The sequence below is a fragment of the Sorex fumeus genome, unplaced genomic scaffold, assembly GCF_029834395.1.
Source record: "Sorex fumeus unplaced genomic scaffold, SorFum_2.1 ptg000098l, whole genome shotgun sequence".
In the NCBI taxonomy this organism is placed as follows: domain Eukaryota; kingdom Metazoa; phylum Chordata; class Mammalia; order Eulipotyphla; family Soricidae; genus Sorex; species Sorex fumeus.
In genome coordinates, this window is record NW_026606155.1 from 82,094,090 (window position 1) to 82,115,720 (window position 21,631).

General features: G+C 37.8%; 1 protein-coding gene across 1 annotated transcript; it reads left to right on the forward strand.

Moving 5' to 3' along the window:
• The first annotated feature begins 368 nt into the window (after window positions 1-368).
• TMCO5A (transmembrane and coiled-coil domains 5A) lies at window positions 369-21,410 on the forward strand. The gene is made up of 11 exons (XM_056134374.1): window positions 369-406; window positions 1,556-1,705; window positions 2,341-2,464; window positions 2,839-2,889; window positions 3,716-3,787; window positions 6,871-6,927; window positions 7,377-7,436; window positions 7,882-7,946; window positions 14,424-14,484; window positions 16,419-16,459; window positions 21,212-21,410. The coding sequence occupies exons 1-11, from the start codon at window positions 372-374 to the stop codon at window positions 21,408-21,410; spliced, it is 915 nt and encodes a 304-aa protein (XP_055990349.1). The 5' UTR covers window positions 369-371.
• Window positions 21,411-21,631: the final 221 nt, after the last annotated feature.

The window sequence follows — 21,631 nt, forward strand, 5'->3', positions numbered from 1 at the left end:
TTACTTTAATGTCTGGAGTTTTAGTCAAAGTCTCCATAGAGCAGAGATTGGTTTTCAGAACAATTATTATGCACCTTTATACATGTCTGTAGAGCCTTAGAGAAAGCAGCTAAGACTAGAATGGAAAAGAACTTAGGAACAATTTGGACTACTTTTAACTTTCTTGCCTTGTATTATTACAGCGGCATAACCAGATCATGAGTAAAATAAAACGGTTGAGTTTTGTTGTGGCCAAATTGTAGGGGTTGGAGGGAAGAAACTAACATGTAATTGTTGTATTCTCTGACTCTTGGCTAGTTAATTTTATATGTGAATGGACTTATTTTCCATTTCATTAGAATCTTCTTTTCTGGTATCTTAGGGAACCTACAATGGAAGAACACACAGAAGACCAACTAGATTATGAGTAAGTAACCATGATTATGCACAGCCACATGTAGGAAGGGTGATATAAGCAGGCCAGTTATTGCTATTTTCCCTCATATTCCAATTTCTATTTCTTTCTCAACTCTTTTCCATCTCTGATTGCCCTTTGCTCCAAGTATGGCATTCCCTAGGAGGTGATAACTACTATAAATTTTCTATCTAAGCCATCCTTCTAGAGCAGAATTTTCTTTTACTAAACATCTCATTTCTTCTCACAACAGAAGTCCCATTTCAAAGACAAATCAGTGAATTAATTAATATATGAAAAATATTGAAAACTACCAATTCCTGAACTTTAAATTCAGCCATTACTTCATTAAAATTTACTACAAAAATATGTTTGTATACCTGTAAGTTAATGCCTACATAAACACACACACGTACACACACACACACCATATCTGTGTTCTCAATGGAGTGATTCCTGTAAAAGTCTCAAGTTCTGTATTAGGCAACAGAGAAGAAAATTTTGAGGTTAGTGAAGGAAGAAAAAGATTAAAGTCCTTACCATGCTGGGAAATCCCTGTTTTGGCCTCTATAGAAAGCCAGGGTCAAGTATATACCAGATACATTAGAAAAGTACTGAATAAAAATGACCTTTGTAAATCCCCCTGGCCCTCAATGCCAGTTTGACTACCACTGGAAATATGAGAACCTCTAAGGAGACTTCTTCAAAAGAGTGTTGCTGCTGAAGCATATATTTTATGAACAACTTGTCTAGGAATGCCTAGGAAACCATTCTCTCCAAGAATCAGAGCAGAGGTTCTACTTCATGACTCTGTTCGGTACTTTGGACAAGACAGTCTGAGAAACATCTCCCTTGCTAACCAATCTGAGAATTGCTGAAACATACTATAAAGCATTATTAGGAAAAATGATTTCCTGAGTGGAAGGCAGTCAGAGGATGGTGATGGGAGAGTAGCTTTTGTGGTAAGAACTGTGTAACAATCTTACTTGTCAAGCGATGTGAAATGACAAAATAAGATTTCCTGTGAGTATAAAAGGAAAGATGGTTTACCAGTAAAAGTCAGGTTAATGAATTATATGTCTTCGAGATAGCCCCTCCATCCAAAACTTCACTGCTCATATTTAACTGAAACCTTGTTCATTTGTGGGGATGTGTCTCTAGGTCAGGGAAAGTGGAAATCTTAAGGTTGGCCCAGTCAAAGAAGAACATTAACATTCTGAACATGGACCTTGAAAGGGATATGCAAAAAATAGATGAAGCAAATCAAGAACTACTTCTGGCACTCCATGAGAAAGAAGATGAGATTCAGAGGTAAAGATTGAGATTTCATGAGGGAAGTTCCTAATATACAGGAAGTAGAAGGAAAAGATGAGACAAAAATTGAATTAGGTTGTTTGCTCTAGAGATCATTACCTTGTATAACTAACATGTTTTACTACCTCTTTGGACATTTCTTTGTGCTCCAAACTCTGTAATAATATAGAGCAAGCTTCAAATTGCCAAAAGACAGTGTGCTATTATGGTTGTTGATTTGTAAGTGAATCTTACTTTTCCTGCCTAGGAAACCATAAAAGAGGAGTTTCCATCTTGATATTCATGTTGAGTGTTATCAGAAGTACTATAAAAGGGATATGTATGTTTTATTGGGCTGGAGCGATAGTACAGCGGGTAGGGCGTTTGCCTTGCGTGCAGCTGACCCTGGTTCGATTCCTCTGCCCCTGTTGGAGAGCCCGGCAAGCTACCGTGAGTATCCCGGCTGCACAATAGAGTCTGGCAAGATCCCCGTGGCATGTTCGATATGCCAAAAAGAGTAACGAGTCTCACAATAGAGACGTTACTGGTGCCTGCTCGAGCAAATCGATGAACAACAGGACGACAGTGCTACAGTGTGTTTTTATCATTTTGGAGATTGCCAATTCCTCATAGTGTGTGTTTGTCCCATCTAGGCTGGAAAGTGAGATCACCCAGAGCAGCAACCTGGGAGAGGATGAGGAGTGGGAGAAGGAGAACTCGACCACCATAGAAAGGGAAAGAGCCTTGCAGGAGCTGGAAGAAGAAACAGCTAGACTTGTAAGAAAGAAACTGTGAGAGTCATTAGAAAAGTTATAGTTCTTATTCTGTTCTTCACCAACAGACCGAGAAGCTCATTTCTCATTTTAATATACAAAGAATAGTCAACTTAAAAATCAGGATAATGTGTTCATGCATGGAAAGGGAATTGTGGAGGAAAGGTATTTTTTTTTGTTATATTTGGTACAATGTATGGACATCTCAATCCCTGTTTAGCAGTGTGTATGGGCTGAAATCAAACCACTCACCTTTAGCTAACATTATTCTGTAGAGTTAATACAAGAAAATATCACTGGGAAGAAATGGAGAACTACCGATTGATTAGAGATGGTGGTGTACAGATTACACTTACAGGCTGTTTTTTCTCTAAATAGGAAAGGAAGAATGAGACACTGGTCCACAGTATAGAAGAACTTCAAAGAAAGGTAGGTGAGGTCTTTATAATCCTAAATCCAGATCTTCATGCACAGTCTGTCATTTAAGAGACAAGGAAGGGAAAGTGAACATAACTATGATTCTGAGAAGGCTTTTTGGGAGCCAATATTCCTCTGCTTCCCTCTCTAGATGCCTGACCTAAATTCACAATTTTCCCTACAAGTGTCAGGGCAAGAAGTGTATGGAGTCTTCTGTGGTCATATAGGTTCTTTGTTCTATCACAGAAAAGGCATTCTAGTAGACACTATCGAAGTGACTGATACACCATATATGGTGAAAATTCATTTACTTTAAACAGATATTTTCAAAATTTCTTATTGTCAAGGATTTATAAAGGTAAAAGTAAAGGCCCTCCCGTTGATCATCGATTTGCTCAAGCGGGCCCAGTAACGTCTCCATTGGAGACTTTGTTGTTACTGTGTTTGGCATATCGAATACATCACGGGGAGCTTGCCAGGCGAACTCGGGTGATGACATATTTTTTCTACCTCAACTCTTGCTCATAATATAGCCAACTTACTATTATTGTCCTACTTTCTGTGCCGTGGTTACAGCCCTGAATAACACAGCACAGATTACAGGTTCAGAGAAGTGTTCCTGCTTTAAACAGACTCCAGTTTGGTAGTAAAACTGGTGAGAAAAAGATTGAGGTTAGGATAAAGATGTTTCCAGGGTCACCAAGTATCCACCAAGGAAAAATCTCATGGCAGTTTTCATCAATTCCAAGTTACAGGGTTCCCACAGACAATTTCTTTGTCTTTTATATTTTGATTTGATATATTTTTATGTGAATTCTATTTTTATTTTTAACTGTAGCTTACAAGGAAATCACAAAAGGCAACTAAGTGGGAACAAGGTATCTCAAAAATTACACCAGAAGAGTCAAAGGTAAGAAATTTTAAATGGATTTGTGCTATGTGGCCAGGAACAAGTCTTTCAAAGGAATCAACCATCAAAGTTGGAGTAAATTCTTCATAGTTTTGACCCTAGCGAGGCATAAGCCTAGACAGCTGAGTGTTGAATTCTCTGCCCTTTGGAAAGAATTTGTTTCTAAAACACCATGTATATAGTTCCCTCAGTAGGAAAAGAAGAATATAAATGCACAAGTGCATATATAATTGAAGCTTTTTAAATTGTGGTATCCAAAGTTAGACAGTTAAATCTTTCCAAGTTTCAGTTTGATAATTGAACAAAATCTCACAGTTAAAATATTCTTTACATATTTTTGGATGGCTAAACCTTCAAGTCGCAATCTTAAAGTGATGTAAAGTGATGTATTTTGTCTATTTGTTTATAGTGCTATACCTGACAATGCTCAGGGGTTAGGTTATTCCTGGCTTTGCACTCCAGAATCACTCCTTTTGGTGCTCAGGCAACCATATGAGATGCTGGGGATCAAAACCACATTGACTGCATGTAAGACAAGTGCCTTATCCACTGTAATATCTCTCTGGGCCCTTAAAATAATTACTATAAAGTCTGGCTGAAGCACATATATAAATTTATAAAGGCAGAGTTAGGATTTATTACTTCTGTATGCTAAGTAATTTACACATCTTGTCTTTGAATGCAATCCAGATTAATCAATTCAGGTACTTAGATTTACCTAACTCCTAAGGATGCCATACAGCGGTTAGCTTTGCTTTCCAGACCTAAGAAATTAGGGTTATGACCACAACCTCATCTGATTTAAGACACAAAAATTATACATTTATTTCTTTATATTCAAAAGCACATAGTATTCTTATATAATGCTTTCTGTACAGTGTGTATTTTTCTTTGTCTTATTTTTATTCCTATTTCTTTAAATCCCACAATTTACTGTGTAAAATGAAATTTCTGAATATATGGACAAAAATAGTAATAGAACATGAAAGAATAGGGACTCACTCCTTTATTTTTTGCTATCCTAGTATTGGTGCCAACACACACACACACCAAAGTTCAACGTTACCTAGGAGACTTGTTTGGTCATGCTTATGCAGGAAACCAACCTGGAAATAAAGAAATCTAGAATGTATATGAAACAACTGTAGTCAAGGACTGATTTTCTTCTAAGATCCCTTCTGCCAACAACAGGTTTTACTAATAAGAAATACTCCAGAATCTTAACAGTGACAGTATCTTCCTAATCTGGTTATAGTCAGGTGGGCTGAGCTATTTATTTGACTGTAGAGAGTCACAGACCTTTATAATAACAGTAACTATTATTTTCCTGGCTAAAATCACTCTAATTGCAATGTGTTTTATTAACCTTTGAATCATCTGTTCCTCTGCGTGTTACATAAAGGTTTGGGGTAGCTTCTCTATGAAATAACCATCATTGTTTTTTAGACTTTGCTGCTCTTACATGCTGATAATCACATCAGTTTGATGAGGTTCCTGCTTCATCTTATGATTCTGACCAGTGTCTTGAAAGTATAACCCATAACACATTTGACTGGTTCTACATGTAATTTACTGCAAAGAAAGGAACCATTAAGAAGTCAAAGTGTGAAATAATGGGATCTAGATGAAAGTGGAAACAACAGAGGTGAAAAGCACAGAAGAAAAAATTGACCATGTATGACTTACCTCTAAGAATATCCTAGATGCCTCCAATTCATTCTTCCAAGACTATTCTAAGACTATAACCCCTACTCTTTTTGCAAGCCTATATAACTTTTCAACCTGTAGCTTCTTAACTAGTCCTTTTTTTCAATTCTTAATCTACTTTCCACGGATGAAAAACTCTTTTAAAAAATACAAGGCAAAAATAAATAAATAAATAAATAAATACAAGGCAAATTGTGTTTTTGCTATTAAAACTCTCTTTTCAAACCTCTCCCTACATTTATAATAAAGAACAAACTCTTCTCAGAAACACTAAGACTCATAGGCTCATCTATATCTACCTTTCCAGAATACGTTTTGTCTACTTATCAGTCTCCTTTACACTCCAGTCACATAACTTCCTCATTTACCAAGTTTGTGCTCTTTCACAACATGGGGCCTTGTGTAATCTAGGGATAATTTCTTTCATATTTTCTTATCTTAGGTAATAGTTATTATTTAGATTTTTTCATAGCTCTGATTCTCATCACATTGCCTTTTTCATTTCCTTCACTGCACTTATCATCCTCAGGTTGATTAATTGATTATGTCTCCCAACTAGAATGTTGGTTCTATGAAGCAGGGAGATTATCAAACCTGTTGACAACCGAATTCTCAGTAGTCCTATGAAACTAACCTCATCTGTTCACATAGTGGTCAATATAGAATAGTCTTTCATCAGATGTTTAAGACAGGAAATATAGAGGTAAAGGAACACAGGGAGGAATAATGGAGTAAGCTACAAATATAAAAGAAAAAAAATAAAGTTTCCAGGATTTTTTCTAAGAAAAATAGCTAAGTCACAACAAAGGTAAGAATCAAAATTTAGAAGTAAAAAAGAAGCACTGATAAATGTGGAAGTGTCAAGCTTGCGAAGGAACAGATTCACTGTAGGATAAGTTTGTCTTGCATTCAGCTGACTCTGGTTCAATCCTTGCATGGTTCCCTGACCATAACGGGAGATCAGGAGAGCAACCCCCAATTATAGATCTAGAAATATTCCCCAATTTCCCCCACCAAAATAAAGAACAGTTTTATCCAGTCGTTAAAAAGGACAGTAGATGGTGTGTTTTCATCATCAAAAAGATATCTTAGAGGTAGGGGAGGTAGCTCAAATGGTAAAGCATGTGTAAGAAAATATTGGGTTTCATGCGTGGGACCTCATGAATTTATGGCACCATTGAATCTAAGCAGCACTGCACTGTAAGACTGAGCATTGCTAGGAGTGGTCCAAACCCTACAGAAGACACGTGGTATTATACCTGATACATTGCAATCAACTATGAGGTTATCTTTGAGCATTTTTGAGCTGATACCAGACTGAAATCCTATACTGTTTTGACTTAATAAATTTTTGGGAGTCTCCTTCCCTTTTACAGGCTAAGTTACAACAACTGGAAGCTTCCTGTGCAGATCGAGAGAAGGAGTTGAGCAAGGTAACAACAGTAACTTCAATGTCACTTCTCCAAAGGAAAAGAAATGTGGTCCTCAATCAGAATATTTAATACATTTCTGTAAATCACTGAATTATAATTAGGTTCCAGACCCAAGATCATTTATGGGGCTCTGGACGGAAGCAAAGAAAGTAGAATCCCCTACATTGTCATCTTTAACATTTTTTAGCAAAGATATATTTTATAATTTATATCAGTCACAAGTTAGTTTCTATTCTTCTACCAACTGCCCTCAAATAATTCTCACTTGGGACAGAAAATATGGCTTATTTACCTTCATAAAATGAGATGAAGTCATGTGCACAGCAAACACAAACTTAGAATGATTCTAAAATCATATTTAGGCTTCTAGAAGTAGGAGAAAACAACATATTGCTTGTTCTTATAGAAACTTTCTGAGAAAAACTTAAGACTGAACCTTGACTTCCCAGGTAATGGAAGACTATGCATTTGTGGCCCAGCTCTGTGAAGATCAGGCTCTCTGCATAAAGGTACAGCTTCTCTCAGTACAGCAATAAGCAAAGCATTTGATAAGGTGCAAGAGAAGACAGAACCAGATTTTTAAAGACTTCTGTCTAGAATCATTTTTACTCTGCAAGTGGAACCAAAGAGACTTCAAGGTCTTAGTCACTCAACCTTCATTATCACTCTAACAGTTCCCTTGTGTACCTAAATTCTGTGTTCTGAAATTTAACATGAAATTTAAATTTAACATACTTTTTCTATGTATACCCCCAAGTATCCACAGGGCCCCACCTAATGATGATGCCTGGTAATGTAAGAGATCAGAAAGTGCAGGTTGGGGTTCTAGGAATAGAGAAAGAGGTAGTTGTTATACCAAAGTGGCATGTTGCAATTAAATAAGAAGTGTTTGTTATGATTTAAAAAGCATAAAGTTTCTAATTATTAAGGGGTCATTTTTATGTCTCTTTGAAGAAGTACCAGGAAACTTTGAAGAAAATAGAAGAAGAACTAGAGACTCGATTCCTTGAGAAAGAAGTGTGAGCGTTGGCAAAGAAAAGAACATCCTGGTTTGAGTGGTAACACCATCTCAGCCTGGTCAGAACAAAGGTTTTCTCTGACCAATTCCTATCTGGAATTGATAGGCTCCCATCATATCTTTCTTTCTGCAAACAATTTGGTTAAAGCCCCATAAAATACACCAACTTTAAAATCCAAATAGTGTGTCAGTGAAAGAGCTCAACAGGCTGACTGTGTGCTCTTTATGCGGAATGCCCAGGTTTGATGTTGTTGGCACTGCATGGTCAGCCAAGTAGGGCTTAAAATAATCAAAATCATTTATTAGATATACCTCATCAAAAAAATTTCAGGTGTTTCTCCATCCTCTATTTCTTTTTAGTTTATGTTGCTTTATTTTTTTTAAATAATATTTAAGAACCATCAAGAAAAGTGCATTCAATATTTATACAGATACTGGATGCTCTTTGTTTCGATGCATTTATCCAAATTTCCATCTGATGCTTTATTTTTTTTTAATTTTTATTAGTGAAACACCATGAGGTACAGTTGTAGACTTACAAATTTTTGTGCTTGGGTTTCAATTATATAATGATAAAGTACCTATCCCTCCACTAGTGCCCATTCTCCACCACCAATGATCCCAGTATTCCTCCCACTCCCCCATCTTCCCATCCCACCCTGCCTCTGTGGCAGGGCATTCCCTTTTGTTCTCTCTCTCCTTTTGGGTGCTGTGGTTTGCAAAAGAGCCATTGAGTGGCAATCATGTTCGGTCCATAGTCTACTTTCAGCATACATCTCCCATCTTGGCGGGGGGGGATCCTCCCAATATCCTTTATTTGGTGCTCCCTTCTCTATCTGAGCTGCCTTTTCCCCTAGCATGTTTGGCTGGTCTCCAAGACATGGAGTAAACCTCCTGGTACTTATCTCGGATATTCTTGTGTGTTAGTCTGCTATTTTGTTACTTTATTGTTCCCCAGATGAATACAGTCTTTCTATGTCTGTGCTTCTCTTTCTGACTCATTTCACTTAGCATGATACTTTCCATGTAGTACTGATTGTATGTAAATTTCATAACTTCATCTTTTCAAACAGATACCTAGTACTCCATTGTGTAGTACTAGAGAACCCTATAACCTCTACCAAGAAACTCTTAGAAACAATAGACTTCTATAGTAAAGTTGCAGGCTATAAAATCAATACCCAAAAGTCCATGGCTTTCCTATACACAAACAGTGAGAGAGAAGAAAGTGACATGAAAAAAATAATCCCGTTCACAATTTTGTGAACCTATTGACCTATTGCTAGGTCAAATGAAAGATCAATTTCTAATTTTGGAGAATCGTCCATACTGTTTTCCAAAAGGGCTGAAACAGTCAGCATTCCCACCAGCAGTGAAGGAGGGTCCCTTTCTCACCACATCCGAGCCAACACTGGTTGCTATTCTTCATTTGGATGTGGGCCAGTCTCTGTGGTGTAAGATGATATCTCATTGTTGTTTTGATCTGCATCTCCCTGATGATTAGTGATGTAGAGCATTTTCTCATGTGCCTTTTAGCCATTCGGATTTCTTCTGTCTTTGTTCCAGTACCATGCTGTTTTAATTATTACTACTTTGTAGTAAAGTTTAAAGTTCAGGAGGTTGATTCCTCCCATTTTCTTTTTCCCAGTGATTGCTTTAGCTATTCGTGGGGGCTTATTTTTCCATATGAATTTCAGGAGTGTTTGCTCCATTTCTTTGAAAAATATCATGGGTATCCTTATAGGGATCGCATTGAATTTATACAATGCTTTGGGAAGTATTGCCATTTTGACAATGTTAATTCTCCCGATCCATGAGCAGGGGATATCTTTCCATTTTCTCATGTCCTCTTTTATTTCCTGAAGTAGTGTTTTGTAGTTTTCTTTGTACAGATCCTTTACTCCCTTAGTTAAGCTGATCCTAGATACTTGATTGTTTGGGGCACAATTGTGAACGGGATTGTTTTTTTCATGTCACTTTCTTCTCTCTCACTGTTTGTGTATAGGAAAGCCCATACACTGTTTGTGTATGGACTTTTGGGTATTGATTTTATAGCCTGCAACTTTACTATAGAAGTCTATTGTTTCTAAGAGTTTCTTGGTAGAGGTTATAGGGTTCTCTAGGTATAGTATCATATCATCTGCAAATAGTGAGAGCTTGATTTCTTCTTTTTCTATCTGAATGCCCTTAATATCTTTTTCTTGCCTAACCATTACTGCAAGTACTTCAAGCAATACATTAAACAGCAGTGGAGTGAGTGGGCATCCTTGTCTTGTCCCTAATCTTAGAGGGAAGGCTCTCAGTTTTTCCCCATTGAAGATGATCTTGCTGTAGGCTTGTGGTAGATGGCTTTAACTATATTGAGGAAAGTCCCCTCTATACCTATTTTGGTGAGGGTTTTCATCATAAACGGGAGCTGGATCTTGTCAAATGTTTTCTCTGCATCTATTGATATGATCATATGGTTTTTATCTTTTCTTTTGTTGATACGATGGATTATGTTGATCTATTTTTGAACATTAAACCATCCTTGCCTCTCCAGGATGAATCCCACTTGGTCATGGTGTATGATCTTTTTAATGAGTTGCTGAATTATCTTTGCTAATATTTTGTTAAGAATCTTCACGCCGTGTTCATTTGGGATATCAGCCTGTGGTTTTTTTTTTATTGTGGTGTCTTTGTTTCCTTTTGGTATTAGAGAGATATGGGCTTCATAGAAACTGTTTGGGAGAGTTTCTGTTTCTTCAATTTCCTGGAAAATCTTGAGAAGAACTGGCAATAGGTCCTCTTTAAATGTTTGGAAAAATTCTAGTGAATCCATCTGGACATGGGCTTTATTTTGGGTAAGACTTTTGCTTACAGTTTCAATTTCCTTGATGTTAATAGGACTATTCAGGGACTCTAGATCTTCTTGATTCAGCCATGGGAGATTATAGTATTCCAGGAATTTATCCATTTCTTCCAGGTTCTCTTGTTTCATGGCATACAGACTTTCAAAGTAGTCTCTGATGATCTTTTGAATTTCGTTAGTTTCTGTTGTGATATCCCCCTTCTCATTTCTGATTCAGTTTATTACAGTTTGCTCTCTCTCTCTTTCTTTGTGAGTCTTGCTAGTGGTTTATCTATCTTGTTTATTTTCTCGAAGAACCAGATCTTGGTTTCATTGATCTTTCATTTTTTTTTTTTTTGGTTTCCATGTTGTTGATTTCTGCTCTAAGTTTTATGATCTCTTTCCTTCTGCCTGGTTTGGGCTCCTTTTGATGGTCCTTTTCTAAGATCTTGAGCTGTGAGGTCAAGTTGTCTATGTGGGCCCTTTTTTCCTTCCTGAAATGCTCACAGAGCTATAAATTTCCCCTTAACATGGCTTTAGCTGAATCCCATAGGTTTTGGTAGTTTGTGTCCTCATTCTGATTTGTTTCCAGGTATCTTTTGATTTCGTCTTTGACTTCCTTCCAGACCCACTCATTGTTCAACATTGAGTTATTAAATTTTTAGGTGTCTGATTTGGTTTTCTGTGTCTGTGTATGATTCACTTCGATTCTCAGTACATCGTGGTCTGAAAAGATGTTGATACTATTTCTATCTTCCTAATTCTATTGAGGTATGTTTTGTGTCCTAGCACATGGTCTATTTTGAAAAATGTTCTGTGTGCACTGGAAAAGAATGTGTGTATTCTTTCTTTGGGGGGTATAAAGCCCTGTATAGGTCTATAAGCCTTCTCTCTTCAATTTCTTCCTTCAAAGCCAATGTGTCCTTGCTGAGTTTTGTTCTTGTTGATCTATCCAGAGGTGATAAGGCGATATTGAAGTCTTCGGCTACTATTGTGTTGCTAGCAATATCCTTAAAATACGTTAGCAGTTGTTTTAAATATTTAGCTGTTCCCTCATATATATTTAGGTGCATATATATTTAAGAATGTGATTTCTTCCTGCTGTACATATCCTTTGATGAAGAGAAAATAGCCTTTACTGTCCCTTCTAATCTTTTTCAACCTAAAATTTATGTTTTCAGATACTAGTATGGCCACCCCATCTTTTTTTAAGGGAGCTGTTTGCTTGCAGGATTTTTTTCCATCCTTTAACTTTGAGTCTGTGTTTGCTCTGACTGTTCAGATGAATTTCTTATAGGCAGCGGAATGTTGGGTTCTGTCTCTGAATCCATTTTGCCGCTCTATGTCTCTTAATTGGTGAATTTAGACCATTGATGTTGAGAGAGATTATTGTTATGGGTTTTTGTGTCATCTTTCTCTAAGGATCTGTTGTGCTTATAGGGTTTGTCTTGTCTTATAGTAGCCCCTTTAGCCCTTCTTCTAGTGGTTTTGAGTCTATGAAGTTCCTGAACTTCTATTCATGTAGAAAATAATGTACAGTTCCGTCGAGTTTGAGTAAGAGTTTAGTCGGATAGAGTTTTCTTGGTGAAGCATTCATTTCAGTGAGTTTTTTCACTATATCCAACCATTGCCTTCGGTCTTGGAGGATTTCCTATGATAGGTCTGCTGTGACTCTAAGGGGTGCTCCTTTGTATGTGATTTCCTTCTTTGCCCTTGCTACTTGCAGTATTGTGTCTCTATCAGTGGCATCAATCATTCTAACTATGATATGTCTTGGAGTGTTTTTGTTAGGGTCTCTTTTAGCTGGCACCCTTTGGGCTCCTTGAATCTGAATGGCTTCATTGTGGAGCTCTGGGAATTTTTCAGCAATGATTTCTTTAACCGTGGCTTTTTGATTGGGATTGTTTCCCTGACCTTCTGGTAGTCCCATGATCCTAATGTTGTTCGTCTTGGAATTATCTCCTAGGACTCTGATTTGTTCTAGAGCTATTTTGAGGTCTCTTGCCATTGCTTGTTGTTGCCTGCTGACTTGGTGCAGCTGATCGTCCAGTCTCTGATTCAGTCTTCAGCTATGGTCATTCTACTGTTGAGGGCACAGAGTGAGTTTTTTATTTCATCTATGGAATCTTTTATTCGTGACATTTCTGTGCGTAGCTTTCCAATTTCTGCTCTCATTTCTTCCCTTAATTTCTCTATTTTTTCAGTCATGTTACTGGATATCTGTCTCACTGTTTCATTGAGTTCATTGAACATCTTCATTACTTCATATCTGAATTCTTTCTCAGAGAGGTCCTTTAGGTGAGTAGCACCTACTGAGGCTTCTAGAGTCTTTTCATCATCCTCCCCACATGGTGGGGATTTGCATTGTTTCTTCATGTCGGTGTGGAGGTATGGAGACTGAGATTTTACACAAGATTGCTGGGTACTGATAAACCATCTGCAGGCGCCTGAGCATTCACCTGCCTAAAATTATGCGATGCCCACTTCTACAGAAGACACGCCCACTTCTGAAGAGGACACGCCCCCACGGGTACCTTGTGTGTGGGGCTGGTATCAGCTGAGAGGGGGGAGAAGACCCGCATGGTGTTCAGGAAGAACAGGAAGAGGCTCAGGGATTCCGAGCAGCCCAGGGTCCTAGAGGACGCCTGGGGCACATGCTCGGAGAAAGCCAAGTCCTGGGTTCGAATACTGACAGGTTAACTGACTTGGGCTGGGAAGAACTCTCCATCTTTTTTATAAGTCTGCAGAAACAACTATCTCCCTTCATAATTTTTACACAGATTATTTGGATTTATATTGAGTAAGAACATGCTTTTAAAAAGAGTCATCAGGCAATTATTCTTTATAAGTATTTGCAATATGAACCTTTAAAAATACCTTAAAACTAATACCATCCTCGCTCCTCCAAAATACACAAAATAATCATATGAGACAGAGGTTAAACCAATCTCTAGACATACATTAAAGTAATCAGATTATGAACTCAGAACTACACACTAAATTAAACTAAAAATAGAAATGATAAATTATAGGAAAGTTCTTCCCCCCCCAAGTGCTTCCGAAGTTTGTCAAAAATAAATGGTGGAAAAACCGAACCAAAAACCTGATTAACACATTTTGACCCTTCTTTAAGTCAAATCACAATTCAGCCAAGAAGTATTTCTATTTATTAAATATTTTTAGAACCTTGGGAGCAAGGAAAAAGAGACCCAAACTGCATAAAGCCTCTAACTAGAACTCTGTGGCCTGGAACAAAGGTACCAGAACTTGCAAGTCCTCACCCCTAAAGGTGAGAGCTCTGAGATCTCCCTAAAGGTAATTCACCCATCATTACCCCCAACATATTTCTTGAGCATTAGATGTGGCTTGACTGATAAGATTCTAGATCAGGGTTGCAAGTCAAAGTTTCTGTGCTATATATTAGGTAGCAATTAGCCTTAGATGGCTAATGTGAACTGAAATTTTCCATTTTAATGAAGAGCTACATTCAGCCAGGAGATAGTTTCAACAGGGGACAGTATAGCTTTTGTCCCTATTGAACAGTGTAGCTTTTAAATATAAAAGTATTTTAAGTATTCATGCATTATGAATTCATGTATCATGAATGTGAAATTTATTCAACCCCTATCCTGGTTATTTTCTTCATAGATCAAAAGTCTTAAGTATAGAAACTGCAAGAAACATACAAAATAACAGCAAAAACAATAAGGTAAGCTCTCCAATTCATGTTAGCGTCTTTCAGTGTCTTTGCTTCCCAAAAGTGTTTCAAAATCAACCAAATACCTGTCTTCCATGTGCATTTTCCAAGAAAAGTATTAGATATAATTCCAATTCACTCCTATCTTAAACAGAGGATTCCAAGGAACAATTGTCAACCCTTTCTTATTGCCATGCAAAGGACATGTTCTCAAGTGAAAAGACCAAAGAGAATGGTGGCAAGAACAAACATTAATGAGCTACACTCAAAGGAGAGAGGGTCATAACATGTCCCATACACCATTTATCTCATCTACTGCAATCACAGTATACTATTTGTTTCCAATGACCTCAAAATGGTCCATAATCTTTCATAGAACAGAAGATCTTGGCATCAACCACCATGTAGTCAGAATTGGTTCATAAGTTAAAATATAGGAAGCCATTGTTCCTTTATGGTACACATAGGTGTTGGTTCATGTTTAATATCATAATATCTCCAGCATATATGCAAAGGTTTGGAGGAAACTTAATTGGATGTAAAGCGCTAGACCTCTTGATACAGTTGGTACCATATGGCAACAAGTAGATGTGCTAAAAGATAGCAATTGTATTGGATTACAATTTTTCCATTTATATTGCCTTTAGAATCTGGATTGACATTCACCAGAAATTTTACCTTGTTAAGGTAAATGGTCCATATAATCTCAGAAGAAAGAATCCATATCTTTCTTAAAAGCAATTATCAACAACCAACTATAGTTTTTATGGTCATCCAGATGTTTGGAACTATGTTATACAACATCTATCAGTAACCATGGTTCTTATTGTTATGAGAAAGCTATCCTAGCCCCTATTCCACTAGGCAAATAAAACTGAAATCAACTGGATTCTGCTTCTCTAGACCCAAGCCTGATAATCTATATCTAGAGGGCAAAGTTCAGTGCCACTTGCCTTGCATGCAGTCAACTTGGCATAGAAATGATTCCTGAACACAGAACTACGAATAAGCCCTGAGCACCACTAGGTATTCCCCTCCCCCAATAAAAAGGTCCTACATTTATCCTTAGAGAAGTAACTTGTTGCTTTTGACCAACTATCGAAAGAAAAACAAAACTAGGGGCAGAGCAATTGTACGGTGGGTATTGAATACGCCTTACACATGTATTCTATATCCACCACCACATATGTCCCCTGAGCACATCCAGATATGATCCCTGATCACAGAGCCAAGAGTAAGCCCTGAGCACCACAGGTAATGCTCCAATTGGAGCAAAACACTCCCCAATAAAGCCACCAAGAAAACAAAATTGCTTTCATCCTTATTATCAGAACTTCATGATGGTTCAATAGCCTGTGATATTCAAAGAATTTTTACAGCTGGCATGCTACTGAATCTCACTTGAGCTATATCATTTCCACGGTTTTCTAATGTGATCATAATTCCTATTTTTTATCTCACAAAGAGGTCAAAACAAAAATGAAATAATTGAGAAACTAGTTTGGAAGAGGTATATCACAGAAATAGAAGCCAAATCCTCATTTTTTGAGTTTTTATAGCTTTTAGAACTTACATCTTAGAATATATGTGTGGTTTTTATCACCTGCTTTCTCTAATAATCACTGGCTAAGTATAAAGTAATGGTATATTCAAGAGAACCCAGAATTTGTGTCTGTAGCACTTAAGTTACAGGGCTGGTTCCTGCCTCTTACCAGTCATGTGATCTTTACAATATAAAAACTTAACCTTTCTCTTTGCTAGTTTATTCATATATACATAAAAATTAATATAAAAATATATGCATAGGTATGTATGTCTTTGAAAATGTCATATATAGATGAAAACTATTTTTATATAAATATCACATTTAACTATTGTCTTATGTTGAACAATTAGCAGTAATTATAGCTCCAATAAATCATTTATTAATGTCCTTTCTCTCCTAGAATAAGTCTCTTCTGAAGAAGACAACACTGTTCTTTATAAGGTAAATAAAACTGAGAGTCCTACTTAGCTTACTTAAACCTATCCTAGCAAACAACAAAATCTAGACAAAGATAACTTTGTATATATACTTAAACACTCAGTAAAATTGACAGTGATACACAGTGACTATACACATCAGTTGTAGGTTATGATTTTTTATGTTTTTTTTTCATTTCATTTCATCATCTTGTTAATCGTCGATTGCCTCGAGCAGGCCCCAGTAACGTCTCTTTCATCCTAGCCCTGAGATTATATTCACGGCTTTTTAGGAGAATGAGACCCATCAGTGTTACTGGTATTTGGCATATTTGGTAGGCCACGGGGAGTTTGCCAGACTCTGCCCTGTGGGCAGGCTACATTCGATAGCCTGCAAGTTTGTCCAAAGTAGGAATGAGATAATAAGATGTCGCGCGGCCGCATTTGCGGCCGCGCGGTTCCGGGATCTGGATTTTATAGTCTCTGAGTCTTGGCCGCTGATGGGATTACACGGCGCCAGGGGGCCAGGTAGTGGGTGTGACCCCCGCCTACTGGAATTTGGAGGATCTGGGTGGAAGATGCTCAACTCCAATTCGAGTAGGCTTGGAGGTCTCGGCCCCGGAACCCGCGTGGCTTTGTCCCTCTGCCAGTACCTTCATGTGTGCGGAGAGTGGTCTCAGCATGGTGGTGGCTGGTCCTGGAGGTCTTTGGCTGCCGTAGCCCTGGCCGGGGCGGGGAGGAAAGCTCAACCCGCTCCCCTCCAAGGGACTCCGGGAAGGAACACCCAGGCGCCGGGGCAGAGACTGCACTGTTGTCGTCCGGGATCTGGATTTTATAGTCTCTGAGTCTTGGCCGCTGATGGGATTACACGGCGCCAGGGGGCCATGTAATGGTATTTTATGTAAAGAAAATCACTAATTTCAAATTTACCTATTTTTATTGTGGAGGCGGTACTCGGTGGTGGTCTAGGCACTATGTATCACCTGGGATCAAACCTAAACTCATACATACACGTTATATGCTCAGAACGAATTCCTGACCCTCAATTTTCCAGTGTTAGAAGTCAAAGAGTTAACTTGTAACTACTAGTTAAAAGTCTAGTAGTTAACAGAAATAAAATCTTATCATCTAAGGTAGATGTGGCAAATCTTATATTGAATCCTTATAAAGATTTAAATATGCATTTATAAAATATGCATGTATATGGGTATTTTGTTAGCCAATAACATCAGAGATTAGAAATGGGTGATACTCTTTGGTGGTTCATAGTAAGATCACTGGGTTTTCACATTATTATGTGACACAGTCCAATACCCAATCTTGTTAAATATTAACATATTATCTGTCTAGCATGAAAACAAAATAACATAAAATAACTAAATGGTATAGAATTCCAGATGCAAGAATTTAATTGCTTAATAGCAGATTTTAAAAGTAGAAAATAATGATGAAGAATAAAATATAGTCCCTAATAGTAACAGTGCATAATAAAACCCGTGAACCAAGAAGTGTTAAACTGAGTAATAACTCAAGATTCAAACAACTGAGTGTGGAATTCTAAGGGACTTGTGACAGCAAAGTAAAACTGTTTTTCATGAAATCCCCACATTTTCAAGAAAAGGTAAAATTATGTTCATAATAACCTGTTTAAGAAGGCATAGAGAAATATATTCAATGTAGTCTGAAGTCACTGTCACTGTCACTGTCCTCCCGTTGTTCATCGATTTGCTCGAGTGGGCCCAGTAACATCTCCATTGGAGACTTTTGTTGTTACTGTGTTTGGCATATCGAATACATCATGGAGAGCTTGCCAGGCTCTGCCATGCGGGCAAGATACTCTCGGTAGCTTGCCGGACTCTCCGAGAGGGGCAGAGGAATCGAACTCGGGTCGGCCATTTTGGCTGGATGCAAGGCAAACACCCTACCGCTGTGCTATCACTCGATTTATAAGAACTCCAACAAAATGGTTAACAAAATTATTAGTGTTTAAAGGTGAACTCAGTTGAAAATTTGCTTAAGGGGGTTGCCTTTCAAACCATATATGTTAATTACTACATATTTTGTTCAGGGTTGTTTCATGAACACCGTTTCATGAATACAATGTTCATGAAGCAACCAACAGAATTTCCTATGAACTCTCAGGCTGCCTTCACCTCTTCTTTTGCTCCAGTGTGCAGCATGGAATTAACGTGTACACCTAGGATAAAAACTACTTATCTTAAAAGGAGTTGGTATACTGTAGGGAACCTGACAAAGATATGCTAGTCTATATCATCACATCAAATTACAAATGTTTTCCCTCTTTTTCATCCCCAACTTCCTGTGGGACATGGGTATATTGGGCCTGACCCAAGAGGTAAGATGGGTTATTCCTAAAATGGTCTCTGGAAATGTCATCTCAAAATCTCTTCAGAAATACATGCTCAAGCAGCATGTTGGAAAGACTTTTTTTCAATTAAAAGAAGTAAAAGACTTCTGATTGCAATATAAACAAGATGCTGAATTAGAATGGATTTTTGATTTCTGTCACCAAAATCAAATCTGGAGAGGGACAGGGACAGGGACAGGGAAAGGGAAAGGAAGAGGGAGAGGGATGGGGGGGAAGCGAGCAAGAGAGGGAGAGGGGGAGAGAGAGAGAGAGAGAGAGAGAGAGAGAGAGAGAGAGAGAGAGAGAGAGAGAGAACAGTGACAGTGGGTAAAGAGAGAGAGAGAGAGAGAACAGTGACAGTGGGTAAAGACCACATATGATCTTCCCAAGCTCGGGAAGGATTGATCACTGAGCATAGAGCCAGGAATAAGCCCTTGAGCTTATGTGCCAGATGTGCCCTGCCCCCTCCCAATACTCCCCCCCCCACACACACACAAAGAACTACTATAAAATTATAGTTATAGTGTTGGCCAACACCACAGTCTTTGAAGGTGTGGCTGGGGCTCACCCACCTGTATTCAAGATAACTGACTCATATTTTTGGTAAGTTTTTGCTGATAATTAAGCAGAATTCAGCTCCTTCTTCCTCCTTATGTGACCCTCTCCAAAGGGATGCTGATGTCTCCTCTTAACACAATACCTGTCCTTCTCCTGAGGATATGCAATGCCTTTAAAGTGTCATCCAGGAAGTCACTGTCATTTCAGTTGTTCTATGCTATAGCAGCAAGTCAGCAAGTCCAGTACCCATTCCCATAGAGGGGCAGCTCTTGAAGGGAGGAGGAGCGGAGAATTTAAGGATATCTACAAACTATTACAAACTCATAGAAAATAGAAATGTCTTTTAGATATTGATAAGAAATAATCCTTTAGGATACAAAAAGTACTAATTCTAATTAATGAAAAGGTAGATAAACTAGACTTTATATGATTAGTTTTTGTTCTTCAATACCTCAGATACAGCAAAAGTTATAAAGCCTATAGGAAGATATTCAAAATAAAAACAATATTGGTAAAAGGATTGGTAAAAATTACATGAAAAATACTTCCCAATTAATAAGAAAAGTTTAAAAACTAATAAATGGACAAGAGAAAACACATGAGGCCAATATTCTATAAACAGATACTCAGCATCTGCTCTTAAGGGAAATATAAATTAAGGCCATAACAAGTTAATACTTTACATCTATTTGGCTGGTTAAGTTTTTTAAATCTAAAGTTATTAGTGCAATAGCCAACATATTGAAACAACTCAAGTGCCCAACAATAGAGGAACAGATAAAGAGTCATGGTTTGTATGCATAATGGAATACTATGCAGTCACAAGAAAATATGAAATCCTGTAGTTTATGAAAACTTGGGTTAAATAGGAGGGTGTTATGTTGGTAAAAATAAGAGAGAGAAAGACGAATACCATACGATCTAATATATCTGTGGCATATAGAGAAATCAAAGGTATAGACAAAACCAACTGATAAACTCTGGGCACTGGATTATCATTAGGGGAGGGAATGAAACAGACCAGAAATAGCACAACGGCATTAGTGGACAGTCTTTGGCACTTTAGTGATGGTACAGTAACTTATATTCAAGAATCATAACTTTCAATCAACAAACAAAGGGGGATAAGTGGGAGAAATACAAACTGAATCAGAAGTGATTCAAGGAGAGTTGTGGAGAATCCTGGGCACTTTGGTGGGATGCAGTAACTCTAGACAATAAGCTTCAACACTGAATTTTGTATATTACCTAAATACATTAATTTATATATTACCTAAATACAAAGATAACGTAACTATTACTTAAACTATAAAAAATATAAAATCTCATGTGATCAAGTGTTGGAAAGGAGATGGACCTACCTACAAAAACATAAATCCTGCTAGTGCAACCAACTTGGAAACTTTCAAAATAAATAAATAAACATTGGAGATAGTCCAGTGGGGAGAGCATTTGTCTTGTACATGGCTGCCCTGGTTTGATTCCCAGCATACTATAAATCCTTGTGAGCACTGCCAGGAGTGATTTCTGAGTGCGGAGCCAGCAGTTATCCCTGAGCATCACCAGGTGTGGCTAAAGAAATAAATAAACACACTAGACTCTCAGGTGGTGATGTACACTATAAGAAAGGGGAGCAAAAAGGAGGAAGGATGAGGGTGGATAGCAGAGCACTGTCTAAGTGATTTACAAAGGCAAATGGGGATTTTTGTAAAAGGGATTGTGAGGGTGGAGATCACAATTATTTGGACTTTGTATCACAAGATGGAGTTGGACATGCATTTGGGTTTGATTTGCCATTTTGTCCCAAACTCCCAAACCTTGGTTAACAGTTTCTTGGCTTTCTCTTTTCAGGATTTTTCGCTATCTCTTTTTCACCACCCTCTTTTTCATCAGACTGCTTGGCTACTTGATTTTCCATATAAGTTTTATAAATCCGGATTTCCTTGTCAACATACTACCCAAGATACTGAGCAGAGACATGTTGTGGCGGCTAAGAAGCTTCCTCTTTCCATCTCTGACGCTTGATACAGAAGACATGTTACCCCACTAACTTAAGAAATATCCTCAGACAAAAGAAGGCAAGTGGTATCTGAAGTCTGCACAGAGGAGGCAGCTGGAGTTGTAGAGGGAAAAGGTTTTCATCAGTTCTTCCGTTGAGGATGGCCTACTTAATTAATTTCTTTCCCCATGTTCTTGTTCCAAGATTAACTTTGCCCAGTAAAGAGCTCTGTCAACAGATTTCTGCAGTTATGTGGATAAGCTACATAGAAC